The 24,590-nt window shown below is 37.1% G+C and overlaps 2 protein-coding genes across 3 annotated transcripts; one reads left to right on the plus strand and one right to left on the minus strand.

Moving 5' to 3' along the window:
* Positions 1-1,068: 1,068 nt before the first annotated feature.
* Positions 1,069-7,379, minus strand: LOC148976976 (uncharacterized). The gene is made up of 5 exons (XM_089117541.1): positions 7,193-7,379; positions 6,514-6,642; positions 3,349-3,519; positions 3,057-3,179; positions 1,069-1,342 (listed from the first exon to the last, which is right to left on the minus strand). The coding sequence occupies exons 1-5, from the start codon at positions 7,362-7,364 to the stop codon at positions 1,230-1,232; spliced, it is 708 nt and encodes a 235-aa protein (XP_088973667.1). The 5' UTR covers positions 7,365-7,379; the 3' UTR covers positions 1,069-1,229.
* Positions 7,380-17,889: 10,510 nt separating this feature from the next.
* On the plus strand, positions 17,890-23,444 carry tnfrsf1a (tumor necrosis factor receptor superfamily, member 1a). Of its 2 annotated transcripts, none has more exons than XM_039694495.2 (10): positions 17,890-18,052; positions 18,498-18,582; positions 19,370-19,499; positions 19,686-19,814; positions 20,153-20,305; positions 20,392-20,473; positions 21,138-21,214; positions 21,526-21,674; positions 22,896-23,013; positions 23,138-23,444. In XM_039694495.2, exons 2-10 carry the CDS (start codon positions 18,550-18,552, stop codon positions 23,437-23,439), a joined length of 1,173 nt encoding a protein of 390 aa, XP_039550429.2. In that variant the 5' UTR covers positions 17,890-18,052; positions 18,498-18,549; the 3' UTR covers positions 23,440-23,444. The 2 variants fall into 2 exon arrangements, with proteins under 2 accessions (XP_039550429.2, XP_039550430.2); XM_039694496.2 differs by having other exon boundaries at positions 17,913-18,052; positions 18,503-18,582.
* The last annotated feature ends 1,146 nt before the right edge of the window (positions 23,445-24,590 follow it).

Genomic DNA, 24,590 nt, shown 5'->3' on the forward strand with positions numbered 1-24,590 from the left:
TTTTCTGTTTATGCGATTGGATAGATAACATGATGACCTCATTATTTGAGACATTAGGTGTGTTGGACATCGGCTGCGGCTGAACGTAACCAATCAGTGAGAGTGTGCAGGCGGGGAGGCGTGAAGTCTGACACTTTCTGCTTCCCGTAGTGACGCTCGCGCTGTGTTTCTATACTTCACCACAGCTGAAGTGAAATAAACGCAATATTAGTCAAATACACACTTTTCAGAAATATTTTCATTCATGTTCTGCTTAATACAGCGAGTGTCTGTTTGTTTTTGACAAACAACAAAGTAGTTTTTGAGCTACTTTCCTGTAGCTCAAACATTAGAGCGCTGGAACTTGCAACGCCATGGTTATGGGTTTGATTCCCAGCGAAAGCAAGAACTGATGGTAAATGATTACCTATGGATAAAAGCGTCTGCCGAATGCATAAATATAATGTAAATGTTTGTTTGTACAAGAAAAACGTTCCAAATAAGCCTATAGCCTACTGTTTAAAAACCACGTTTTTTAAATCAGTTTTATTTTGATAAACATGACACAATTATAATATCACCACTACATGAATTTAAGACTTTACTGTTATGAAACAGATTTGTGGAAAGGTGTGAGAATAAACACGAAACAGTGTATCATGCGGTGAATCGGGCCAATCGTGAATCGTCAACAGAGCTCGTGCAGCCCAGAGCCGTGATATAGAGATGGATGAATCACACGGCTGCTCTCGAATCGTTCTCGCGGTACTTTGACGTCATACGTCATAGTCATGTCGCGTCGGCATCAAGTCGGACACAATTTCGAACTGCTTCAAGTCAGCCGCGATCGGTCTGCGCAGAGCTGCATGAAGTCGAACAAGCCTTTAAAGCGATTCAAATTGTGAAAATAAAATGATGAACAGCTACCTAACATATAGACATTCACTTGTACATTTATATATATTTAACCCTAAAGTCCACGGGGATTTTGTGCAGTAAGTACCCAATTATAAATACAAACAGGTGTGCAGAGAAGAAAAGTTAAAAATTAGCTTCATGTCGAATGTTGAGTGTGTCTTTATGTGACTGTCTCTCAGCGTTTCTCAGGATGGACAGTCATTCTCACAGAAGCTTCAGATGAGCCACCTCTTCACCTCTCACTCTTCTCTTGAGTAAATGGCAGCAGCAGATTTAAATCCTAAAGTAATTCAATCTGTAGACGCATCAGCGGCCTTCTTCCTCCTCCTTTCTCAGACATCCTCCAGTTTCTCAGTCTTTCCACACACCTCCTGCACTGGCATTGGGACCTCTTCCTCTGTGCACTGACTGGAACCAGAGTCGCTCTTTTCGGACGACCAGAGACCTGAAGACCCAGTACGATACACATGATTAAACACTCATTCCTGCTATGTAGTACAATTTCATGACATGTTTTAATATATTAAGCGAAATATTACACTCAAAGCGCATATATATATATATATATATATATAGAAACCACATAAATTAGTTTGAATTTGATCACATATTACAATGAAATTGCTATAGAGGTGAATTATAAATAATGTATGTTATGTTTCTAATAAATATATTATAAACAACACTCTGAACAGTTGGTCAGTCCATCACAGATATTGTATTGTATTGTATTGTATTGTATTGTAAATATAAGAAATAATATAATATAATATAATATAATATAATATAATATAATATAATATAATATAATATAATATAATATAATTTCTTATAAGAATATATTATAAACAACACTCTGAACAGTTGGTCAGTCCACCACAGATAATATAATATAATATAATATAATATAATATAATATAATATTATATAATATAATATAATATAATATAATATAATATAATATAATATAATATAATATAATATAATATAATACTTTATAATATAATACTTTATAATATAATAATTTAATAAATATAATAATATAATATAATATAATATAATATAATATAATATAATATAATATAATAATTTAATAAATATAATAATATAATATAGTATTATATGAATATATTATAAACAACAATTTGAACAGTTTGTCAGTCCATCACAGATTATTATTATTATATCTTATCTTATCTTATCTTATCTTATATTATATTATATTATATTATATTATATTATATTATATTATATTATATATATTTACATAATAATATAATAAATAATATAATATAATATAATATAATATAATATAATATAATATAATATAATATAATATAATATAATATAATTTCTTATAAGAATATATTATAAACAACACTCTGAACAGTTGGTCAGTCCACCACTGATAATATAATATAATATAATATAATATAATATAATATAATATAATATAATATAATATAATATAATATAATATAATATAATATAATATAATATAATATAAAATAATATAATATAATAAAATATAATATAATATATATTATCAATATAATATAATATAATTTCTTATATGAATATATTATTAACAACAATTTGAACAGTTTGTCAGTCCATCACAGATTATATTATATTATATTATATTATATTATATTATATTATATTATATTATATTATATTATATTATATTATATTATATTATATTATTATATTATATTATATTATATTATATTATATTATATTATATTATATTATATTATCCTGTTACGTTCCACCTGCTGAAAATAATTGAAAAGCATTACACATTCGTATAAGTGTTTGCGAGTGACACCACAGCTACAGATAAAGCCACAATGACCTTGCGGAGCAAACTTATCAATCCATCTTGATGAATAATGCAGAGGAAACTGACCAATAAGAGGACACATTTTCTCACATGTGACTTGCATAAACACATTTGGTATATGCTTTGAAAGAGATTGCTACACTGTAACGAATTAAGTCCCTGTTTGTGAATAAAGCGAACAATTTACAGGTCTGAAAACACCCTTATACTAACATACTGTTCATGCATTGGAATGTTAGTGTATCAAGAAGTCATGCAAGAGTGTAAAGAGCACTTCAGCGGTTTTGTCTGGGAATCATATAGTGGCACTGACCGGCTGATGTTGACATGATCCATCCAAATGGTCGTGCATGTCTGCTGATAAGAAGGAAACAGGTGAACAGAACGCACACACACACACATGCACAACACAGACTCACCGAGATCCACACATTATCTGGAAGAGGTTGATAGAAAGGGAGCAAATGAATGGAAAAAAGGAGAGAGAAAGAGTAAACAGGTCAGTAGAGAACTGTGTGTGCGACAGTCTGTCAGCTGGAAATACCACAACAGTCCAAATTTATATAAATGATATAAAATGAATATAACAGGGTTCAGATACTCACTCTGGGTGTGCGGTCCTGGTGGTGTAATAAAAGGGGGCGGAGGGGACGGAGGGGACGGAGATGTCTGGACTTTCACACACTTCTCGCAGTGGCTGTCACTGCATCTGTAGCCCTCATCACATGTACACACAGCATCTCTTGTCGGCGTACAGTTCTTCTCATACTTCATATCTGCAATATCAAAACAGCGAAAGGGTTATGTAGAACTGTAAGTGTCCATCTGTGTTTCTTCAACTGTGGTACTTCCTGAAATCACTCACTAGTTCATTACATGATAATTTAAAAAAAATAAAATAATAATAATTTCAACCATATATCAAATCACCATACTTTTTGTTGAGTAAATGGTGGATAACATTTTAAAACTGTTCCAATTTACAAATGCAAATTTCATTTTTTTTTTTTTTTTATATAGCGGATTTAAAAAATGGCACAATTTTACACAACTAGAGTTTCATCGGAAATGACTCAAATTTACCTTCACTTTTCTTTGTTTTATCACATTTCATCTCAAAGATGCTCTAAACTGAATATAAATAAATGTACACAAAAACTATCAAAATAGTTTGTTGACGATTCTCTTTGTTTGAATTATTATAGCATAAATGTAATAATTAATATTATTTTTATGGTTCAAATTTGTAGCTATATTCTAAAACTTAGGTTCTCGAAAAATAGTAAAACTATAAAAAGCTGCAACAGTATGCAGCCTACAGTATGTAACCAAGTACACACACTTTATTAGGGGCAAAACTGTTTCCCACAACATTCGTAATTTATGTAAATGGTTATAAAATTAGTTTTCACACCAAGAACGATAACTATTAAGATTACAATAATAGCGTCCACACCATCGGTCGACATTGTTCTGTTTATTATAAGCGTGTGCTTGTCTGTTACTTGAAATGCTCAAGCTCGAAATAGCAGGATTGATTCTGATTGGCTGCCAATGTTGTCATCACTCAGCAGCTGGATGAAATCTTTCTGAAAGTGATTCCAACGATATCGTACAACGCCGTTATCGTTATAGCTGTGGTGTGAACTCAGCTATTCTTTTAATATTGAGAATGATTTTTAGAATTACATCATATAACAAAAAGAAAAAGTACAAACCAACCCCAAAGACATGAAAGCACCTGGACCCATATGTGACTGCTCACTAGAGCACAGTCATTTCACCAAGACACAAGTGTCAAAATAAAACAGCAAACTCAAACACAGTTTTTTCTGCTGACTCACAATTAACTTCTCGATCCACCTCAGTATATTCACTTTTCATTTCTACTCATCTTTTTTCTGGTTACGTGACCTTAAGCATCTCCAATCTGAGCTGAAGAATCATTTGGCAGAGGTCTCACAGAATCATGTGTAAACTTTCTGCATTATTTACAGGATTCAGCAGTCCTTCATGTTGTAAAAAACATTTGTACAGAATTCCCTACCACTGTTAAAAACAGTTCAGCATTGTTGGTTACCAGCATGGGATATTGCTGGTTTAACATAGTTTATCTATTTTGTCAATGGAAGTGTATGCTTGTCTTTTTTAGCAGGGTCCTAAACATATCAGTAATATTTTTGTTCAGTTGCTTACTCAGTTACTTGCACTTCCTCTCCTTTTTCTCCTACTTCCTGTTTACAAGTATTTTGTTTCTACTTGTTGTTTAAGGCTCAAATTGAATCTACACATTAAAAAAAAGTTCCTGCCTTAAATATTAAAGTACAATCAACTTGGATGTTTAAGTCATTTCAACTTAAAGGAGTAGGTCACTTTTTAAATAAACAAACATTTGCTGATAATTTACTCACCCCCATGTCATCCAAGATGTCCATGTCTTTCTTTCTTCAGTCGAAAAGAAATTAAGGTTTTTGATGAAAACATTCCAGGATTTTTTTCCATATAATGGACTTCAATGGGAACCAAACAGTTCAAGGTCCAAATGAGAGTTTCAGTGCAAACTGTTCAAAGGGCTTTAAACGACACCAGACGATGAATAAGGGTCTTATCAAGCAAAACGATCGCTCATTTAAAAAAAAAAAGTTTAAGTTTCATAAGCTCAAATGCTCGCCTTGCTCTGTTCTGTGTTGAGCGTTCATGACTCTCCTGTTCGAATTCGTTCATCAAAATGAACAAATCTTTTTTCGAGTCATGACTCGAAGGGTCCTTGATAAGACCCTTATTCATCGTCTGGTGTCGTTTAAAGCCCTTTAAACAGTTTGGAGTTTGCACTGAAACTGTCTTTTGGACCTTGAACCGTTTGGTTCCCAATGAAGTCCATTATATGGAGAAAAATCCTGGAATGTTTTCATCAAAAACCTTAATTCCTTTTCAACTGAAGAAAGAAAAACATGGACATCTTGGATGACATGGGGGTGAGTAAATTATCAGCAAGCGGTTTTTTTTTTAAAGTGAACTACTCCTTTCAATTACATTATACCGACTTTTTTTGAATCTTGAATAACTCATAAATTGCTTAACTTATTTTGATGATTAAAGCAATGTAAAAACATATGTTGTCATAACTTATTGTTCATATATGTTTTTCACATTGATTTAGCAAGACATTTGCATATCAAAACATCTCAGACATCTCAGTAGGCAGTTATTTCCGTTCCAAATAATAAATTCCGTCGCTCAGGTGCCATTTTTTTTTCCAGAGCTACACGTGTATTTTTTACATTTGCAGTCCCATATTAACTTCGTTACCAGACACTCAGACATTTCTCAGACCCCCACCTACCTCTGTACTAAAAACCCACCAGAGATCTGCTGAAGGGGAAGCCCCTGTCTTGTTTTACTGTCATGTTTGGTTTTTCTAGTTTACTGATTCATCTGAAGATTCAGGACACAGCCAAACGAATCTTTGTATGAACATATCCCAGATAGCACACACAATATACATCTGCAAGATGTCTGTTAAAGATCACTTCAACTGGAAAACATCTGCTGTTTACTAACATCTGATAGACATCTTCACACATCCTAAATCATTACATCTTAAAGACATCTTCTAAACGTCTATTTGACATCTGACAGGAAACGTCCTATTGCTGTATTGCAGATGAGCAAACACTCTAAAAAAAACACACACGTCTCTGTGATGTACGAGTGCTATCAGGGATAACATGTTTCGTGACATCACAAACAAAGAAATGTAGTGGACGTACGTTCATCGGTGCACGTCCTGCAATTATGACAATCCAAATTCTCATTATGGACGTCCATGTAGTAGCCATCTTCGCATGTCTGACACCGAGTATCAGATGAGTCTTTGCATCTCCCTAACATATAATGTCCTGTTTAAACACACACAAAGACAGGGAAACACATGTAATCATGATGATTCTGCTGATGTACAGGCAAAATTATAACAGTGTGGCATTCAACACTGACTCGTTTGAGAGTTTACCAGTTTGAGTTCAGAGAACAAGTCATCCTTATACGAGAAACCTGATGTGTCATTCTAAGACGTCAGGTAAATGTCATCAAACCATAGATCAACTGAACCCTGAAATATTCTTACATAATACAGTCTTATTTGATATGTTCAAAGAGTACACCCAGTCTTTTTCAATTGAAATATGCCTTGATTAAGTCAATTTATCAATTTAGTCTCTAAAATTAGATTATTCCTATACATTTGGATTTTCCTGCTTTATTTGGTTCATACATGTTGGTTTAACTCAATACAGCCCTCTAAACTCAACTCCATTTATCATATTCATTATCTAATCTTAACTGATGATAGCTTAGCTCATTTTAACTCCTCTTAAGTTCAACTCTGATCATTTCTCTTCAAACCGTCTTATGATTGCACTCACAGTGATAAGACAGCATTTCATTTACCTGGTTCACATTTTTTGCAGCACTGATCATTTTCTATGTACTTTGTGCTCAAATCGCACGTCAGTGATTGGACGAGAGGAAGGACATGTGACGAGAGCAGGAGGACAATGAGCAGGGCAAGCATCTTACTGGAAGAGAAAAAAATCATTTGTGAAGGTTCAGAATGACACATGACATCTGGAATGACTTTAAATGTGTTAGCAGCGTATATGTAAAGAGTCATTCAAATCATAAATGCATTACTTGACTGTAAATGACTGATAAAGACGGCCTTTCTTGTTAAATGCTTAATGTAGCCTATTGATAAATACCCTTTTCCCATTTATATTAAGTTCTTCATTTATTCGAGATCGTCTAGCACTAAGTTATGACCAAATACATATAGGCTACAATGCAGTATATATAATTTGCTAAATGCAATTTATGCTAAAAAAGCATACACTTTTTGCATTGCACATATTGAAACAGTCTGTTTTAAATAATTACACAACGTCGACAAACTATAAAGCTGATATTGTGGCTTTATGATGCATGTATCAATACATTATTAACATCTTTACCAAAAATCAAGCTCGAATTGAGTTTCAAGATTTTTTACGAGCGCTTTTCTGGAAATTTCTGAGAATTTGACGTCATTAAATGGCAGTAAGTGCATCGAATTAAGTTTTCATCAACCAACAGGTAATAAAATTTACTGTAGCTCTGTAGGCGCTCAGTTTTTTCTATCAGTTGGTCAAAAGCTTATGTTATTATAAACGACAAAGTGCTATGACAGGGTATTAAAAACACTACGACTGCTAGACACTCTTCCCAGATAGCACACATACGTCTTCAAGATGTCTGTTAAAGATCACTACATCTGGAAAGCATCTGCTGTTTACTAACATCTTTAAGACGTCAGTTTAACATTTGTTACCTCTTCTAAACGTCTATTTGACATCTGACAGGAAACGTCCTATAGACGTATTGCAGATATAAAAAATACGTCTTCCAGATGTAAACACACACATCAAATAGACTCTCTGTGATGTACGTGTGCTATCAGGGCTACTTCGCTTCTCAGATGCGCCAACATAAAACATTGATCTGTATATATGGCATTTCTTAAGTAAAGAAAATGCTGTACTTATTCGAACAAACAGTTTCTTTATTCACCCATTGCATTGCAGACAAGCAGAGACGGTCCAAACTGCATACTGCACATCATTCCCCATTGTGGGTTTATGAGGTTTTACTATAGACTATTTACCTATAGTTTGATGACCCAATTGAGTTAAGATTAGGCTTAGTCACTAGCTCTACTTAATACTTTTTGTTGGTTAAATATTTGCAAAAGCCACACACAGACATAAACAGTGACTTGTTTGGCTCGAAGCAGCGATGCGCAGACTGATGATTGGCAGCCTGACATCAAAGTACCGCGAGCGTGATTAGAGAACAGACGGCTCCGCTTCAAGCCAAACACACCTGATCATTTGTGAAAAAAAATATGGAGATACATTGTCTGACAGTGATGATATTTATGTATTGTTTAAATATAACAAATAAAATGTTGTTTTAACGAACAATATTAGTAGCCTAACGTCCTTGTATGAGTAAGTGAAAGGAATAAGATTATACAATAATCTCTTGAGTATTCTTAAAATAAAAACCAGAATACTTGACTGCCTTCGCTGATTTAGCCTACTAAATTCAGCTCGACCCAGTTGCGTGTATAGCCTATATTTGAGGCTTTAATTTGTATTCGCTTGAACTTTTAATTAACATTGATATAAACATTTGTACCCTTACAAAAAGATTATAGCTTGTGCCTCATTTAGTACATTTTACCTTGTTATTTTTATTTTATTTTTTTTACCATACCTATTAAATCCTTTTATATTCGCAATGAGAAAGAGTAAAGTCTTACCTTGAAACTGTGGTCGGTGAGAAAACGACGAGAGATGTGAGTTAGTCAGGCCCCTCTGAAACTTTGAGGATGAGGGGACATCATTTCAGCATTAAATCTTTATCAGAATGTCACGAGATGAGTCATCCATGAACTAGCTTTCAGCAAACGTTATTGATGACTTTACCATCTAGGACCCCCAACCGAAGCAGCATGGGTCTCTGTCAATATTTCTCCTGTGCCCTACCCCCGAAGTTTCCATCAAATGTTTCATGTCGTTATAACTTTCAAATAGTTCCAAAACAAACTCTCTCTTTCTCTCCTTTCTCACTCTCTTTGAAACAAATACATACGCACAAAAAAACACTCTAGATGAAAAGGGTCATGTGTCTCATTCTGACTAAAACCATGAGTAAAAAAAGAAGAAGCTAGCACTACATAAGCAAATCATTCTGAGACATGAGATTAGTAGTGAGGTCAATGGTGAAATAACGTCCAACAGAATCCATGAAGCTCATCATTTTATCCAATAAAGATGAAGACAAAGAGTGTAAAGTACATTATGTCTGAAATCTGCCTCAATGTGTTTTTTGTGGATTATTTTACAAAGCATATATTCACTTTTCAGTTTTATCGTAATCTGTCTCCCCAACTGTTGTTCACACATATGAGCTGTCAACTCATTGGTTTTATTCAGAACGGATACCACTAAGAGTGAAGAGTCATGTCTTTCTTGTACACATGCACACGTGCACACACACAAGTGCAGTTAAGTGTTTACAGTAAAAGGAGGGCTTACCGCCACATCACTACAACCGCTTGGATATAGTGAAATCGGCTCATGCAGATAACATCACCTGCTGACAGGCATGCGACGCCAGTCTTCAAATAAAAATGTTTTCCCCCTTATGAGTGAGACCCTTCTTCAAATCTGTCATACTGTATTAGATCAAAATGTCAAAAATGTTACAATGGAGGTGTGGCAGTGTGCTTTGTATTTCAATAGTTTCCTCTTAATGTTTTCACACTTTCCCCCATAAGTGACATCTGATAGCAAATTGTGAAATAACTGATGTTCTTTTGAGTTAAGGGCTGGAGATGAAAATCCTGACAGATAATGCACTATTTTCTTTTTGGATTTGCATTTTAGTAAACTGGTCGGTAAAGTAAAGTGTTCTCCTGAAAGTTCAGTATCCAGATTCAGGAAATGTCTTAAAGGAGGTCTATTATGCTAAATTCACTTTTACATGGAGTTTGAACATTAATGTGTGTCGTAATGTGTACAACCACCCTTTAATGATAAAAAATCCACCCCTCCTCTTTTTTTAATCCCCATAAATCATACACAGTGTCTCGAAACAAGCCATTTGCAGTTTCTATGCAATGTGATGTCACAAATGCTTATGCCCCGCCCATGACTGCTGACGGACTCTGTCCTATTAGCATAAAGTGAGCAGTACACAGTCCGCCATGTTTATCTCCTCGCCCGAGCATTTAACAGCAGCATTCAAGTAAGAAATGTACTCTTAAGTTATTCAATCAAGAGCAGTGAGTGATTTTATGTTTATCTTATCTTTATCTTTTGTTGTTTGATTCATATTAACAGTATATTACGCTGCTTTCATTTTAATACACAGATCTAATATAGCCAACACATGCGATTCCTTTACTTGCTGTTTACCTTCACAGACATAACCGACAATGTTTATGTGAACTTTGTGTTTTTTTTGACATAACCTTGTGTGTATTTGACAATTTTGACAGTTTAAGAGCAATTAAGACATGAAAGAGAAAACTCACGGGACACGCTGTACGTATATGTTTGATATCCTCCAACTAGCTCATGGTTTAGCTCTGCAGTACTTGCGCGAGCTCTTAACGCATTATAGTCCTTCACATCTATTGCAAACTCAAAACTCCGGCTAGTTGATAATACCTAGAATATCCAAATCGACTGCTGGTGGTAGATCCTTTTCCTATTTAGCACCAAAACTCTGGAACAATCTTCCTAACATTGTCCGGGAAGCAGACACACTCTGTCAGTTGAAATCTAGACTAAGACCCCGTTTACACCTGGTATTAAAATGCGATCTGTATCCAGATAAGTTATCCGGATAATAAAAAACGCATGTTAATGCAAGGTGTAAACGCGTTGTGATCGGATCGTGATCGGATCTGCCTGACCACATCTGGAGGTAGTCTGGCTCGCATTGTGTCCGGATCTTTACTAGGTGTAAACGCAATCTGGTTGTTGAAACCACATATGTATACTTTACTCCTCCCAAAAATGCTAAAAAATAAACGAGTGAGAGCGTGTTATATAGGCTATATGTCATGTTATAGCCTAGTCAGATGCGACACGCGACACGCATCACCGCAGATGAGCAGCTGAGCGTCTATTCAACGTGCAAACATCGCAAATAAAAGTGAAAGTAAGTCACAGACGCAGTTAACACATCTTCAAGTAAAGAAACGAAATTATCTTACCAGGCCTGTTGCCACTCTCTCTTATTGATGTCTCTGATTTGGAAATTAGCTGATGATCAATAAAATGCCGCTCAGATCTGTTGCTTTTGGTGGCGTGCAATCCAATAAATCTGCATATAACGCAGGAGGTGAAGATCGGATTTATATCCGTTTTGCAAAAACACATTTATGTGGCCAGGTGTAAATGGAATCAGTACTTATTATCCGGATAACTTATCTGGATACAGATCGCATTTTAATACCAGGTGTAAACGGGGTCTAAAACACATCTCTTTGGCCTAGCATACACATAACACACTATAGACTTCCTAAATTCAAATTAGGCTGCATAGTTTAGATCAGCCGGAACCGGGAACACGTCCCGTAAATCCTGATGTACTTGGTACATCAAAAGAAGGATGGCGTCTACGCTAATATCAGTTTCTCTGTTTATCCCGAGGGACCCTCTATGGTGGACCTGCGCCTGGACCCATCCCGACTCATCCTTAGTGCCGGCCTCATGGACACGACAGCCATCGGCACTGATCCTCAACATCTCGTCTCCAAACCGCCGTGATTACTTCGACTTCCAAACAGATGGAAATGGACAATTTCTCTTAATGTTTCAAACCAATTTGTTTTGTAATCACTGTTCTTTCGTTGGCCTGAGGAGAGCTGGCCCCCGACTGAGCCTCCCAAGGTTTTTTTCTCCATTCAATCACCTGATGGAGTTTTGGTTCCTTGTTGCCTTGCTTTTGGCTTGCTTAGTCGGGGACATTTAATATTCAACAATATTACTGATCTGTGTTATATTATTTTCATGTAATCACTGTGAAGCTGCTTTGATACTATCTGTATTGTAAAAAGCGCTATATAAATAAATGTGACTTGACTTGACTTTTGTGAAATCTACTCTGACTGGCCAAAATCTGCAGGCTGGCTCCAACTTTCGTAAACTGGAGTTAACTCGTCCAGACTAATCAGGGTAAAAGTCACAGTGTATTCCAGCAAATTATATGCAATAAGACATGAAAGATAACTTAGTTTAATACTCACGGGACTCGCCATCTGACATCCAGCTTGCTGTGTGTGCGCTTCCATATATCAAACCATATATCAGAAGTTTAGACTGATATGGCTTTTAAACACAAGCAGATAATAAACTTTCATGATGATGAAGAACTGCAGTGTCGTGAGAGCGTGACCGCGATAGAGATGATAATCAAAAACAATCAGATGTTTTAGTTTTAGGCAAAGTATTCTGAGATTATGATTATAATGCTCTCCAAGAAGGGGGTCTCCAATCAGAGACCACTTTGAGGAGATCTGTTTCATCTGCTGTTTTATTACTTACAGTGAGGTAAGTTTCTGTAAGAAGGCTTCCATTGTTGAATAAATGCAGTTGCAGGCAGTTTAATGACACCAAACAAGAGATGAGGGTACAAACTCAGCAATCAGAGACAGAAAAATTTACAAACAAAACAAAGGACTACACAGACAACACATTCAAGTCTGGCACAATAAATGGGATTTTTACTTCTTGCCCTCTATGCCCTCTTGAATGCCCTCTGTCAAAGGTCAGGCGGCTAGAAGAGACTATGGCTGAATCCGAAATCACTCCCTATACCCTCAAACAGAGCGTTATTTGTGGGTACAGCTATTTATAGCGCTGTCCGAAACCACAGTGGACATTATTGAGTGCACTCATTCAATCCCACATTGCACCGTAATAACGTGTGTAGAGTCGATACGCTCACTCCTTTTCATTCACTCCTAAAGTGAACATTATTAGTGGACTAATGTAGGGAATAGTGAATGAGGGTTTAGGGGGCAATTATTATTATTATTATTGTTTACTTAAGAAGAATGTCTATAATACCTATAAAACTGTTAGCATTCCCATTCATCTGGATGAAAGATTAATATCGGCCATAATTAAGTTAAGCCATTTGTCTAATATATGAATCCTGTGCCTAAATTCAATCTGTTCATCATATAAAGCGATCAAGCTCCATTTTTAAAATGAATAATTATTTAATCTGCCAGCAAAACCCTGCAGGTGCAGTATTGGCCTTGTTGGTCAAGCTATTGAAACCACAGGATCTTGCCATTTGACCCATGTGGTTATGCACTGGAAGCCTTGCACTGGAAGACAGGGTCTAGGAACAGCACATTTCCAGCAGTGGTCAAAGTCCACCCCTAGATCCAGGATGAAGTCCGAAACCTTGAGGAAGAAGGGAGAAGAGCAAAATCAATCGAGCTCACAACCCAAGGCGCCTGGACGAGGTGGAACCTCCCCAAAAAGACAATCACATGGAGTGAACAGTGGCGAATGGAGCCCTTCCGTATATCCTTTCTACTCCGAGCAGTGTACGACACCTTCCCAACCCCAGTCAATTTGCATAGGTGGAGGATGAGGGAGGACCCACTGTGCAGGATGTACGGCGGGAAAGGAACAACAGCGCACATTCTGTCAGGGTGTAAGACCGCATTGACACAGGGGAGATACAGGTGGCGCCATGACAAGGTCTTGGCAGTGCTTGCAGACATTCTAGAGCAAGAAAGGAGGAAGAAACAACCAGCCAAAGCCCGACCACTGCTGAGCAACATCGTCTTTGTGAAAGAGGGCCAAAGACCTGTCATCCACAGCCAAGTCAGGCAGAATCTCCTGCAGTCAGCCCAGGGATGGGAAATGGAGGTTGATCTTGGGAGGAAACTCCACTTCCCCAAGGTGGTGTTGTGCACAACACTACGGCCGGACATCATCATGTGGTCTCCAGAGGGAGGGAAGATCATTCTAGGGGGGTTGATAGAGCCGTGGGAGGAGGGCTGTGAGGAAGCTGCAGAGAGGAAAAAACCCAAATCCCAGAAACTTGTTCAAGACTGCCGGGACAAAGGGTGGACGGCGTGGCTGATGACGGTGGAAGTCAGATGTCAGGGATTCCCTGCTCAATCTGCATGGAATTTATTAACAAAGGTTGGATTGAGGGGCCACTTAAGGAAAGCAGCCATTCGTAGGCTGGGAGAAGCGTCAGAGAGAGCCTCCTGTTGGCTATGGCACAAGGGAGAGGACATAAGCTGGAAGCCTGGAAGAGAGGGGCAGTGACCTGGCCAGTCACTGCTGGCCCGCCAGCTGGAGGGTGTTGTGGTTAAGGGTCGAAACACCCAGTGAAGGTTGAGCACCACCTGATGACCTCTCTCCCTGGCCAAGGCTTCATCCATTAGAAATGGGGGTATGGTAGCATCGCAGATGTATTAAACTGCATTGCAAATTTATTATCAAAACTTGATATTGAATTTAAATTGAATAGACACATAGTAGAACAATGAGTCTTTGCACTGTGTTTTAGAACAATCCGTGGGCAGTTTTTACAATCTCCATGGTTACACTGCAGGTCACAGGGGAAATGGAGACAGGATGTGGTTTCAGGTTTGAGGTGAGGAAGTTATTTCTTTGCTTCAGCAGCTAAGCGCAACATTATGTCTGTTAATATAACAGAACTCTTTAACTTTTTCCTCAACCTGGAAGTGAACAGTTTAAGAGCCTTTAAATATTCCACCTAGAGAAAAATAAAGAAAGACACAATTTGTAACAGGGAGAGCTTTGAAAACCATTTCCTCAGTTGTTATGCAATTCAGAAAAGCAGGTACATAAGCCATGTATGTATTTTTATGTGCAGTCTCTGCAGTGGTATGAGAATGTGGAATTACTTAAAGGGATGGTTCGCTCATAAATGAGAATTCTGTCATCATTTACTCACTCTCAGTTCAAACTCATAACTTTCTTCCCTAAATGGAACACAAAAGAAGACATTTTGAAGAACTGTACTCCCATTTGCATGCTTTGACAATAAATGGGTACTGAAGATGTCCAGCCTAAAGAGGGCCCCACAACCACCATACAATATAAAAGCGTTCCATGAATAGTATTCTGAAGTCATATTGTTACTCTTCATGAGTATAGAAAGGCAAATCAACGATATGTGTTCCAAAATTGACTGAAAATATCAGACATGTTTGATATCGTCCAAATGGATGGAACAGTCTGAAGATCATCATTTAATGCCCATCATACACTATGCAATTATTTTGTGAAATCTACTCTGACGAGCCAAAATCTGCAGGCTGGCTCCAACTTTCGGCAACTGGAGTTAACTCGTCCAGACTAATCAGGGTAAAAGTCACAGTGTATTCCAGCAAATTATAGCGATGTCTGACTCATTTGTGTCAGAACTTATCAATGAATCGGTTCATCCTATTTACAAAACCATTTAGAAAGATTCAATCTGACCTGGTTCTTAGGTTCAAAACCATTTAGAAAGATTCAATCTGACCTGGTTCTTAGGTTCAAAACCATTTAGAAAGATTCAATCTGACCTGGTTCTTAGGTTCATACTTAGTAATCCGGATGCAAGTTGCAATATACCAAAACATTCTTAAAAAAGTATTTTTTAGGGAGAAAGAAAAGTCATGACATTGGGCTGTTTCATTTTTGGGTAACTTAAGTATTCTTTAACTCTGGTTTTGTAGGACAGAGAGCTTGATATAAAACGATGTATTAGGCTGTAAGATAACATTGTGTATTCTCCAACACTCAACAAAAGACATCAACATAGGGTTACCATATTATAGAAAGCTGCCGATGGTGATATTAGCTGAAACGGGAGGATATTAGCTGATTTTCGGGACGGGAGGATGAAGTCTGAGGCGGGAGATAGTCGGTTCGGCCACATTCACCAGTAACAGCGAATCAGTGAATCCCAGTTGTCTTTGACGAAAGTTTATAAAACGATCCCGTGATCCTCATCTCTTCATCAAGGTTGGCTCTCCACAAAATTAATCCATCTCTTATTGATGTGATCGTTTTTAGGAAATTTAAATAAAGACACCGATCTGTTTTGTACATGATCACATCCAGGTAGTAGCCTATGCAAACCATGTCAAAGGCATAGCTAGCTAGAAACCTGTAGGCTGTAACTAATAGTACTGACAGTAACTCGCGATTGAGCAAGTGCGTCATCAAGTAGGGGCGTGTCTACGAGCTCAGGGGCTCCAGTGCGTCATCAAGCCCTGTTTTAGCCCCGCCCAAAAAATCCGTAAAATAGCAATGGTGAAAAACTGTTTAACGGTCTAGCTCCAAAATTCAGTTCTTCACAATTTTCAGTCTTTGTAATATGTTTTAGCAATACATTTTTAACATTTATAATGTGTTTAGATTTTTTTTGTAGAATTGCATTTACAGGGACTTTAAAGTCTTACTCCTTACAACAGTTCAGGGTATATTTTGTATAAAGAAGGGCAGCGGGAGTCTCTGAAGACACCTCTCTGCAACCGTAGAAGTTTGAACTGGAGTCGGACGCGGAACAAGATGACGGCCCAAGAAGTTTGACAATTAAGGCTCGAACAGGACGTTTCTGAATGATTGGTTAGTATAATGTCACTTTGATCTATCTTTGAATGTACTGGTAGGTTTAGGAGTGAGATACTGTACGAACGCTATCTTGCACCCGGCGCAAATTACTTTGTACACCGACGCATTTATCATTCCTATTTTGCACCAGCGTAAAGTGGGCGAGTAAAGCGTAAAACGAGTTGGGGGTCCGACTGTGTGACGTCACACAGTTGATGGGCTCGATTTGAGACAGGGGGAAACATAAGCATAAGGAGATTTAAAAAAATTATCAATATATGATGGTTGTGCACATGGCACTGCCAGCACACATTCCAGTACAATCAACTTGATAAAAAAATGTACTATGACCCCTTTAAAAGTTAAACTAATGCGTTTTTAGAATGCTGTGTGAGATGCTGCAAAACCCGCAAAATGCGAGCGCAACTGTTAAACAAGTCTGTCTAGCGCTAGAAAAACGATGGAATAGTAGCACATTGGAATGGAAAACCGCTATTCTTTGTGAACAGCACCTTACAGTGTAACTATAGGCATAGTGAGTAATATTAAGTAGCCATGTTGTTAATATATTACCCAGTACTTAAATATAGGCCTATAATTAAGGTTGGATAGATGATATAATTATGCATAATTTACTTTTATTACTATGGTAAGTAGCCTACATGTAACATAACAAGGACACAGTAAAATAAACTGTTACCCAACATAGTCGTTTTAATACTTTTAATAGCTTGCTTTAATACTTTTTCTATGAACATTTAGCACTTAGCATTATTTTGTTTTCAGCAGTGTGGCGCCATCAATTTGTAAGACTTTCTTCATGTTGTAATAGAAGCTTTAGAGTAGGCTACAGAAGTTTCGGTTTCATCCATCCGCTCGAATTCCTTCCTGAACACCGACCATGGCACGAGAGGAGGAGCGGACGATTGTGACGCATAACATTTCCAGTCAACGACTGCCTTTCCTTCTCCGAGGAAATGGACTGTACTGATTCTTAACAAATCTCACATTTTTACACGCTTTTCTGTGGTTATTTGCTACAGTAAGGATGATAAAAAAAGTTTTTGGGAGGATAGGAAAACTACCATGAGTAGAGGTAAGTTCACGCGCTGTTCTCAGTATAATCTCTTTATCTCTGACGATCTTTAATATGACACAAGTGCAAACGTGGGCGTTGGGAGTCGGGACTGTGCCGTGGTGTTAAAACGGGGGAAATAATTAGTAGGCCTAGTATAAGTCTGTGGGGGTCTCATCTGCCAGTAACAATAAAATCTGTTTTTGATATTACTGTGTGTGGTTTATATCTGATGTCAATTTCTTATGTAGCTAGGCATTAGGCTATTTCGCAACAGGTTAACTTACTGTAATGATAGCCTACTCTGCTTGATATAGCACAACAAGGAAATAAGAGTACATTTAACTCTTGCATTGTCTTCTCGACCATGTAATGTTGTGAAATGAACAATTCGCCAATTATTTACGGTCTGTTACCTGCACTTTTAATTATTTATGTCCTCTTCTTTCATCCTCCGCCCTGTCAGGACAGTGTGTTTGGTGAAGTAATAAGCTGCATTAGCGCCCTCTACAGCGGCCATGAGGAAATGTCAGCTGCACATTATATTGCTGGTAAGAAAGGATTTGCAAAACAATTTACTCTGCAGCAAGCCTTCATTTTCTAAAATACCAAGGTTATCGTCTAAAATAACGATGAAAAATGTTGACTATCATTAAGAGGCATTTGGATACTTTATCTTTGGAATGGGGCACAACGTTCAGTTCCTTAATTTATTTTTTATGATAATGTATACTATAAACCTTTTAAGACATATATATTGCTTTTGTAGAAGCCATGAGTCAGTGTAATTTAAATGATTTAAAAAAAAAAAAAAAGTTTCCTGGTGAAGATCTACCTTACCCATAATCTTGAATAAATATCAACCCATCAGAGAAGTCGCTTTATATTGTACATATAGTTCATTACTCCAAAAGAATTATAAGGCTCTTTCATTACTCATTATTTGACAGGACATCTAAATGTTGTCTAAATCTAAATGTCTTTTTTTTTCCACAAAAAAACTCAACAATACAACAAACATCATGTGACAATGTTGTATATGTATATGTATTTGGGCATGCTGTTGGTATTAAAACTTCCAGGCAATATACAGTCCAAACATAATGTAATTTAAAAGACAAAATCTGACCATGTGAGTGTAAAAGGTGCTATTTGAAATTGTGTGAGATATTACTTCTGGCTTATTCACCACATTTGAAATGAAAGGTCAAGCAAAGCACATACAGTATTTGTGTGCACTCTACATACATACAGTATAATATAAATTGCATGTCATTCCAAGCATAGTCAGTCATTTCCCCAGACATTTTCACCCAAATGATCTTGTGTTCCCCACAGATTCTGATCAGCCAATCATACGCAATACTATCACATTTTGGAATTAGAGAAGCCGGGACAGAGAAGCCAAAATGTCATGATAATGAATACTTGAGTAAGAAGGGATTCTGCTGTGATAAATGTCATCGAGGTAAAGCAAAATTCAATTCTGTTTTTTGGTTAGAAGAACATTCATATAATGGAGCTGTTAGCATTTTTAAAAGGTTATATGGATAATGTACCATCAGGGTGTGCTTTCCACAGAAATCTTTTGTTCAGCTTTAATATGTGTTTTTTTTCCCCCTCCTCCTCTCTACTCTCTACTTTCCTACTTTAGGGTTTAAGTTGAAAGCGGAATGCCCTGAACCGAATTTAAGGTCAGAGTGTGTGAAATGTGAAAATGGAACCTACATGGACAACGCAAACTACAATCCAAACTGCTTCAGCTGCCAGACTTGCAAAAAACGTGAATGCCATTATACATTTCATTTTTTGTTTTTCTGTAGTTCATCCAAAAATGAAAATTCTGTCATTTACTCAACCTCACATCGTTCCAAATCTGGATGACGTTCTTTCTTCTTTGGAACACACAAGATATTTTGAAAAACAGGTTTTGTCCATACAATGATCGTCAATGGGGTACAACTTTTTTGTGTGTGTGTTCCACAGAAGAAAGAAAGTTATAAATGTATGGATGAACATGAGATATCCTAAGTGGATCATTGTTAAAAACTTTGCATAACCAATTCATATGATCTTTGCCATGTTTTCATATGTCTTTCACCTGTCATCACTTATCCACAGCCCATTTCAAGGAGAAAACACAATGTCAAGCAGAGAGCAATAGCGTGTGTGAGTGTGAGGAGGGATATTACATGAAGAAATTAAGCGAGTCAGCATGGAAATGTCTTCCCTGTAGGAAGGAATGTGGACCTGGACAGTTTAAAACTAGGGAATGTAAGTTTCTCAAGCTTAATTAAGCTTCTTAAATTAACTTACTTACATTGTTGGATACCATTGGTTAATGTTTCCATTTTTGTCAGGTGATCGTGAACAGAATACAAACTGTACGTGCAAAGAAAACCATTACCCTGTGGGTAAAACCTCCTGTGAGCCATGCGTTGAGTAAGTCACCCTTAAGTACTCCTCAGCCCTGCTGGCACTTGTTTAAGTTATTACATTTTATGGTATGAGTGTATTCTCTGCTTGTTGTTGCTGGTCTTCACAAACACTGAAGTGAATTGAATAGGCCCCTGAGGATTATTTTTGTGGCTAATTAACAGATTAGAGCCAGACCGATTTATCGGCAGGCCGATATTATCGGCCGATATTAAGAATTTTCCATACTATCGGTATCGGCAGTTATAATGGCCGATAAATGAATATTTCAAAAATTAAAAATAAAAACGGACGAAACGCGCTTCAACCATGTCATGAGTGTTGGAGTTGTATATTATTATATTATTTTATTTATCAGAACTTTAATATATTTTGATGTTCCTCTGTTCTGTTGTGACAATAAAAGAAACAAGTTTCTTTTTAAAATGCATTATTTATCATATTGTTAGTTAAAACTCATAAATAACTACAAATAACTAATGTTTGGGAAATCTGTTCAAGTTTTGTTGCACGTTTCTGGGAAAAAATAAAAATAAAAATCAGATTCTAAAACCAACAAATATTTGAATCGGTATCGGCCTTCAAAGTCGGGCTCTATAACAGATCAATTAAAGGCTCTGAATAACATAATAATCAACATGTTTAGTTAAGTTTTCTCTATGCCCTATAGATGTGGGAAATGGTGTAAACACTTGTGCATAACCAGCAGTCCAGCAATCCCTGTTATTTCCCCTCGAAATCCTTCAGGTGAGTACTGATCAACATCCATTCAAAAAGTCGGTCATTTGTCATTTGTTGATGTCGGGGAGCTTTCCTCATATCGTGATACCAAACAGGCAACTCTTGGCAAACTATGAATTTAGAGTGTATTGATAAACTGAACCAGGACAGAAATTTCTGAAAAACATGAGTAATCTTGGGAAGTCCCGTTTAGTGTTCGTGTTCTTTTGAATTTGCCCTGCCATGACTAAGCAAAGTGTAGCTGCGGTCCAAAAACAGCATGCCTTCAGTCAAGAGCTGAATTTAATTGTGTGTTTCTCATCATATTGATCTTTCAGGTGCATTACCTCAAATACTGGTTCCCGTTTGTGCATGCATCACGGTTGTAGCATTGGGAGTGTTTATGTTATATGAAGGCATCAGGCTTCAGAGGAAGAGGAAACGTGCATTGTCAGCGCCGTCATCATCAGCTGCTCCCCAAGATCAGGTAAACGTATTGATCAACCTATGACACGAAGAGACCACACACACCATTCATCTCAGTGTGAATGATTCACGTGTGATGCTAAATGCATAATTACTGAAGTGCTCTTTTCACAGAAAATGATTCAGTTTTGATGATATACTAATACGTATACTTACCCCTTCTTTTGGACTCTTAACCAAACTAATTTCCCATAATAAAAATAATGACATATAATAACGCTAAACTGTGTTGTACTTATGCTCACCAAGGCTTATTTTACGGTATTATTTAAAGGGGGGGGTTACTGCTTTTTTTTTTTTTTTTTTGCATGAATGTGTTTATGGGGTGCAATATAACATGTATTCGTGGTTTTTCTTTTTTAAAAAGTCTTATTTTTCATAAACTTCACCTTTATTGTAAGCCGCGCTCTCCTCACAGATTGGTTAGTTTGGTCTAGTTTTAGTTACCGAATCAAACTCGATATATTTTAAACGTTACCATTACAGTATCGATTTGCTAAAAAGTAAGGCATTTTATTACATGTGATTCTGACATGATGTCACTACATGCACTGCTCCTCTCCGCGGCGCTGATAAACGCGTCCTCCATCTGTGCGCGGTCGGCAGCGCGCGTTCATGTGTTTTGGGGGCGTGGCTTTGTAAGGATCCCAGACGGGAGGGGGTGGGAGTGAATGAAATAATGAGCTGTGTTTATTGCAGCACTGAGAGGACTACAGACACTCGATTTGTATACTTTCTTTTTCCGAGTACTTACATTTTAATTATGTATTGGTATATATAGACAGTTTAAACAAATTTTGGGAATTTTTTTTTTTTTAGAAAATTTCTACCTACCCCACCTTTAACTTTGAATATACTGAATATAGTTTAATGCATTTTTTCAATTTGTTTATTGAAGACGTCTGTTGTAAAAAAATAAATAAAAAAAATCGAAGAAATTTCTAAATAATTATCAGTCCATAGGACTCCTGCAATACCTTCATAGAACACATGTATTTTTTTCAAGATCATGCAATGTTACATCTGTTTGGCCGGTGTTGTTGTTGGTTATTGTATTGTTTTATGCGGGCGGCACAGTGGCTCAGTGAAAAATCATCGGCAAGAAAATTCATAGACAGTTTCTCGCATATGTCAGAAGATTGACCATAGAATCTCCAACTGAAATGATTGTTTTATGCATGTTATTAAATAAATAATTATGTTTATTTTATGTTTTCCACAGACATTTACTATCACGGTGCCATCAGACAATTTAGATGAGAGCGTTCCTTTTAGAAATCAGCCATGCGAATCAGAACAGCACAGAACACTCCCAGACTGCATCCCAAGAGAGATCAAAAGTATGTCTGTGTGTATTTGTTTCAACACACAAATACCTGGAAGCTTGGGTAATGACGGTTTAAGATTATTCATGTGTGTTGTCTTTCTCTCCCCCATTTCTTTCTCTGGCTATCGCTCTTGTAGTTCACGAGTTCTTCTATTTTGTGCTGGATGAGGTCCCTATCGGACGATTTAAAGAACTTGCACGTCGGCTTGGTGTTTCCGAGCAGAACATTGACAGGGCAGAACAAGACCACCGGAACTGCAAGGATGCCCACTATCAGATGCTGAAGGTTTGGAGTGACAGTGGCAGTGGAGGAGGGAACAATGTTTTGCCATATCACCGCATCCAGATGTTCATAGATACATTAAAGGACATGTATTTGGCTAGCTGTGCAGACAACATCGAGAACAGGTTCCTTTCGAAGGACACGAGCTCTTCATAAAGAGGGGCATTGGAGGAAAATGGAGAACAGGGCATTAATAGAGACCTTAACCTTTCACTCAGTTCCAATGGATTCCTTCCCTTGGAGAGTGAAAGTGCATCTACTGCTGTATTACTGCTTAACACCACGGCATATTTTCAGAGGTCTCAAGATTTCACACTAAAATGTTATGTGAATGTTGTATATATTTCATCAAAGCTTTTTCAAGTGCTGTCAAAGTTTATATCATGTATCTGGGCAAGGGTGGAGGGGTGGCTGGGGTTCGGGTTGTCATTTTTTACTCATTTAATAGAGATGACATCATGGATATTTTCTCACAGTTGTGCTTATAATAGCACAAAACCCGACCTATGAAATGTGGCCTGATGCATGTTTTGTGGGATTTACCAAAAAATGCCTTCAACTGTATAGATTTATTTTTAAACAAAAGCTCTCTTTAATTGCATTTGTATTGTCATATGTTTTTGTATATCACATGGGCTTTTAATATGGTGCTTCAGCAAAAAAAAATAGCATTAAGGTGCATGTGCAAATTTAAAGCTGATTTGACCACGGATGATTTGTATTATCAAGAGAATCAAGGTACGTATTTGCTAGCTGAAAAAACTTTTTAAATGTTCTATCCTCTGCAGCTGAAATGTATTTTTTAGTTATTACACTGCTGGTTATATATTTGGCTCGTGTCCCCAAAACAGTTGTTCTTCTATTAAACTTTAATAGAACTTGAAAACCACTTGAAAGCATCTCCTTTTCATCTTGTTTCAACAGCAGACTTGGGTTTTTATACTTTTAATTCACATTGTCTTTCTTTAGAAATGTGTAATGTAATATACAAGCTAATTTCTACAGTTGCACCTCATTGCAGTACACAAGATCCAGAGGGCGGAGTTGAATCCAGATCTAAGATAGGTAGGATTAGGGGATAGGTAGGATTAGGGGTTAGGGATCAGGGGGTGGATATGGTAGGATTAGGGGTGGGGTTAGGGATCAGGGGTGGGGTTAGGGATCAGGGGTGGATATGGTAGGATTAGGGGTGGGGTTAGGGATCAGGGGTGGGGTTAGGGATCAGGGGTGGAGATGGTAGGATTAGGGGTGGGGTTAGGGATCAGGGGTGGGGTTAGGGATCAGGGGTGGAGATGGTAGGATTAGGG

This window comes from Pimephales promelas, chromosome 12, assembly GCF_988280905.1.
Source record: "Pimephales promelas chromosome 12, fPimPro1.hap1.1, whole genome shotgun sequence".
Taxonomy (NCBI): Eukaryota; Metazoa; Chordata; class Actinopteri; order Cypriniformes; family Leuciscidae; genus Pimephales; species Pimephales promelas.